This window comes from Phlebotomus argentipes, unplaced genomic scaffold, assembly GCF_947086385.1.
Source record: "Phlebotomus argentipes unplaced genomic scaffold, Phlebotomus argentipes genome assembly contig_15, whole genome shotgun sequence".
NCBI lineage: Eukaryota > Metazoa > Arthropoda > Insecta > Diptera > Psychodidae > Phlebotomus > Phlebotomus argentipes.
The window spans coordinates 8077663-8081985 of record NW_026776181.1 but is presented as its reverse complement, the minus strand read 5'-3'; the positions used below and the strand labels follow the sequence as shown (position 1 = coordinate 8081985).

Genomic DNA, 4323 nt, shown 5'->3' with positions numbered 1-4323 from the left:
ACGTTGGAGCATCAGAGTTTTCACGCTTTGCCCGCCTTGCGCTTCTTTCAAATCAACAACAGCGCACTTATTTACAAAATATATCTTTTTATTCAATAAACTCTTCTAGTCCACATTATCTCACCTCATTGATGTATCCTTTCCCGCGCTTCAGCCCTATCCACTTCATATTCAACCTCCACTCTTGGTTTCGTCTTTCGCGCCCGAACAAATTGTCCCTTGATCCTGGATTTGGCGCCACTCGGACCCTGAATGTCCTGCAAGAGAGTCACACAGCACGGAAGCGAGAATAAAGTATTCAGTTTTTCAACTCAAAAAAAAGACGACAAACACACATAAAACAGTTTCAATTACACACGATTTTTTTTCTGCTCTCAAGAGCGCAAAAAGGTGTTCGCAACACACAATATCATTTCACTGCGCTCCACGGCGAACTAAAGAGTGTGTTGTTTACCAGTCGAGCGAGCACACATCACACAGTGTGTCGTCCAAGAATGGAATATGAAGCAAAGAGGGAGAATAGTGCGAAGAACTTCCATGCAAATCACATACGAACACGAATTTTTGAGGCAAAAGAAAACTTTTGGGGAATAGAAAAGAATTTGCAAAAAACAATACTTTATGGGAGGCTCAAGAAATTTTTGCAAAAGACGTAATTTGCATTGTTACTCGTTGTCGTCATGGTTAATCGATTACTTAATGTGTTCCCATATCTTATTCTTGATGCATGAAGAATTCTCAATGGCATTTTTAGGCAATAAAATACTGTCATGATATATTTATGACTTGCAGAATTAGAATTATTATATACTGAGAAAATACACTTTGGAGAGCTTGTAAAAAGAATGAGATTACGAAGGTGAAATAGAAATGATTGCCGCGTAAAACTAGTTTAGTCGTGACTTTATAAACTTGTTTTTCGGTTCAATTTGGCTAATTATGTTGACCAAGATTACCCGAATAGAGGACAAATTTAACAAGTTCAGCATGAATCTTACCTCAATATCCGAATTCTCTGAGGATTCAAAATCACTGTCAACTTCTGCAACTTCTCGAGCACCAGATTCACTTTCTGCTTCCGAATCCATCTCATCATCATCGTCATCATCATCATCATCATCATCTTCAGCTTCCACGAATTCCGTCTCGAACTCCTTTTCAACTTCTGGCTCAATTTCCATCTCCTTCTCCTCCTCACTCGACTCCTCGTCCTCGTCCTGCTCCTCATCCTCCACCTGTTCACTCTCCAGCGCCTTGTTGAAGATGTTCTGCGGGAAGTTGTAGATGTCCTCGTACGTCCCCTTCTTCAGTCGCTCCAGCAGCTGCTTCTCAATCGCACTGTCCAGCTTCGCAGCCACCAAAGCCTTCACTTCGCGCCTCTTCTCGCGACGCTCAATCTTCCGCTGCAGCGGCACCAGCAGCTTCTGCCGACGCAGCCTCAGTTTGCGCATCCGTATCAGGTATTGCGTGATCTTCACGAAGCGCTGCTTGCATTTTGAGATGATGTACTTGTTCCAGAACAGCAGATTCTCGTTGATTTGATGAATGGCCTTCTCGAAGTTGCGCGACAACTTCACCTTCTCCCACATCTTGGCCGGGAACATCGCCCTCTCGGCTGTCTTCATGTACAGATAGACTATCCCATTCTCTTCCCGGACTGTCGCGTACTGGCTGTTGGCCAGAGGACACGTGTACCGGCCGCACAAGCCCGTCAAGTTGTACTCGTGCCGACAGAACTTCTGTGTCTGCGTTCTGGAAGAAAGATACAGTAGAGATTAGTGGTTCTCCTGGCAGATTCTTCACGGTGAAACTCACGAGACTTTGTGGGAACAGAAGGATTTGTTAATGATTCCCCAAACGACCTGGAAAAATCAAAACACTCAGTTGAGGTTATGATGGCTAAATTATCTATTTCTAATGCCACTTTTGGAGGAAAACAGCAGAATTCTTATTCACGACACTACTCACATCGTCGTGCTGCATTTCTGATGAGAATTGTAGTAACTATTTGATAAATAACTAGAAAAACACGTGAAAACCCGAGAGCATGCACGTGAAATTGTTGTGTGACCCAAAACTGTGTTGCCCGATGCGAAACTCGCAGCATACACTAAAAAAACAGTGAATGCTGTCACTTTCAAAATTATCCGCCCAGACGTTTTCCCAGATTTCTCGAGAGAAAACAAGAATTCATCATTATTACTTTGACACTTTATTTATAAATTTTATAGACATAAGAGCATTCATACATTTTTCTTAAACTTCATCAATTTTCCATTTTTTCCTTATCTAAATCTATTATGTACAAAAGTTAAAATACCATTATTGCAACATTATCTTCAAAGAAAAAGAGGAAAATCCAAGTATTCATTCTTTCTCTTACACAAAATCTCCTGCCATTGAAGAATATTAAGATAAAAAGATTGCTTCAAAGTTCAAAGAAAGATTATTCACTTCAATTTTATTTATAAAATAAAGTTGCAATATTTATCATTGTAGTTTTTCACACGAAAATTAAGTTCTCCTAAGATTTTGCCACCGCACTTCATTGCGCTTCAACTTGAGTTTCCCAAAAAGTCACTATATAGGAAAAAGAATTATTAATTAAAAAAAAATTTGTATAATTCAAGTTACGATAAAATAAGAGTAATTAATTAAAAATGGCCAATTGAATTGTAAAATAGTAATTAATCTGGTTTTGCTCTTAACTTCTTCACATTCTTTAATTTATACTTGTTTAAAAACGAGATCAGTTTATTTTAGTTAGAATTTTCTTTATGTGATCTTTCACTATTATTACTTTCTCTCCTTCTCTCTTTTATACTATTCTCACTTGTGTGTCGTTTATTAAATTATATCTTAAAGGTTTCTTTCTCTTTCTTCTTTTAAATTAAAAGAACTGACACAAGACAAATAAATGATTCTAAAATCACATAAAGTTAGAGTTTCTCTTCTAGACATTCCATCTATTATTACTTTAAGCAAATAAAAAGATCAGGACGTATCATTTTGTTTTCATTCTTCTTCACTTTCTCCTTTATTTTATTAGTTCTTCAACCTAGTTGAGGCAGAATCAGAGACAATCAAAAAAAGGTTACACATCACTAAAAAAAACTACTAATATTAAATAAGATTTCATTTAATTAATTTAAGATTACTTAAAAAAAAGATCAAAATGGCAAAAGTAAAATAGAGGCTCTTTTCTTCTCATTCTATCCTTATCTCATCAATTACTATGCTTCATACTTAACTACAGCTTGTTTTTTTTTTTTAATGAAATTACTACATTGTAAACTCTCCTCGCGCTCTTCACTTTTTTTTTATCTCTATTGTAGAAACGAAAACTACAGGTAGATTTTTCTTAAATAAAGATCATTTTCTAACCTTCGCCTTTAAATCATATTCCTTCCTTCTCTCGCTTTTTTATATGTGCTTTCTTGTTTGTTTGTTTGTTTTAAATTAGCGGTGGGGAGCTAATCTTTAATTAAAATTATAATCATTACTTTTACTCATTTACAAGAATTTCACACCAGACAAATCAATAGGATGGAAATTTGTGCTTACTCAAGTTTATGTGTAGAATTGAAAATTTATTGCATGTCATTTTACCGGGAAGGATTTTTTATGCTACAAGAAAAATTAAAAAGAAAATACACTGAGGAAATTAAAAAAAAAATCCCACTGGAAAATTACAGGAGTTTCAGCAAAAAACTTGGTGTACAGTTTATAAATAATAAAATAAAATTTTCTCATATTGCACCAAAGGAGTTTTCACGAAAAACTGTCTGATTGAATTATTACACTGAGTGTAGCGGCCAAAAATACAATTGAAAAAAAAAATCTCTGAAATTAAAGGATTCATCTTAGGAAATATTACACTTGTTTGCCGTATTTCATTTTTTTTCCTATTTACTCAACATGAAAATGATTTATCTTACTTTTAATAAGAATAGATTTTTGTTTGCCTTTATACACATTCTTATCTACGATTATCATTTCTTTTTCATATAGTTTTTTCCTTGTTTTTTTTTTCTTCTTCTCCATTAAAAGATAATAGATTTATTCTCACGAATGATTTTTCTTCCTTATTCATTACATTATTGTTCTTAGTGATTTTCTCTTTTGCTATTCTCACTTTACTGTGGACTTGTTTCTCTTCTATCTCTTTTTTTTCTCCTTTTAAAATGGTTTAACACGATCTTCCTGGTTGATCTTTCGTAAAATATTTCTCATTTCTCCTCTCGCCTCCACATTTATCCTAATAATACTATATCCTAATGTTGTATTTTGTAGGCACTATGAATTTTTCTCTTAATCCGTCCA

General features: G+C 35.0%; 1 protein-coding gene across 1 annotated transcript; it reads right to left on the bottom strand.

Moving 5' to 3' along the window:
* On the bottom strand, positions 1-2103 carry LOC132263339 (protein MAK16 homolog). The gene is made up of 4 exons (XM_059763053.1): positions 1969-2103; positions 1816-1862; positions 999-1752; positions 1-257 (listed from the first exon to the last, which is right to left on the bottom strand). Exons 1-4 carry the CDS (start codon positions 1981-1983, stop codon positions 126-128), a joined length of 948 nt encoding a protein of 315 aa, XP_059619036.1. The 5' UTR covers positions 1984-2103; the 3' UTR covers positions 1-125.
* Between the last annotated feature and the right edge of the window lie 2220 nt (positions 2104-4323).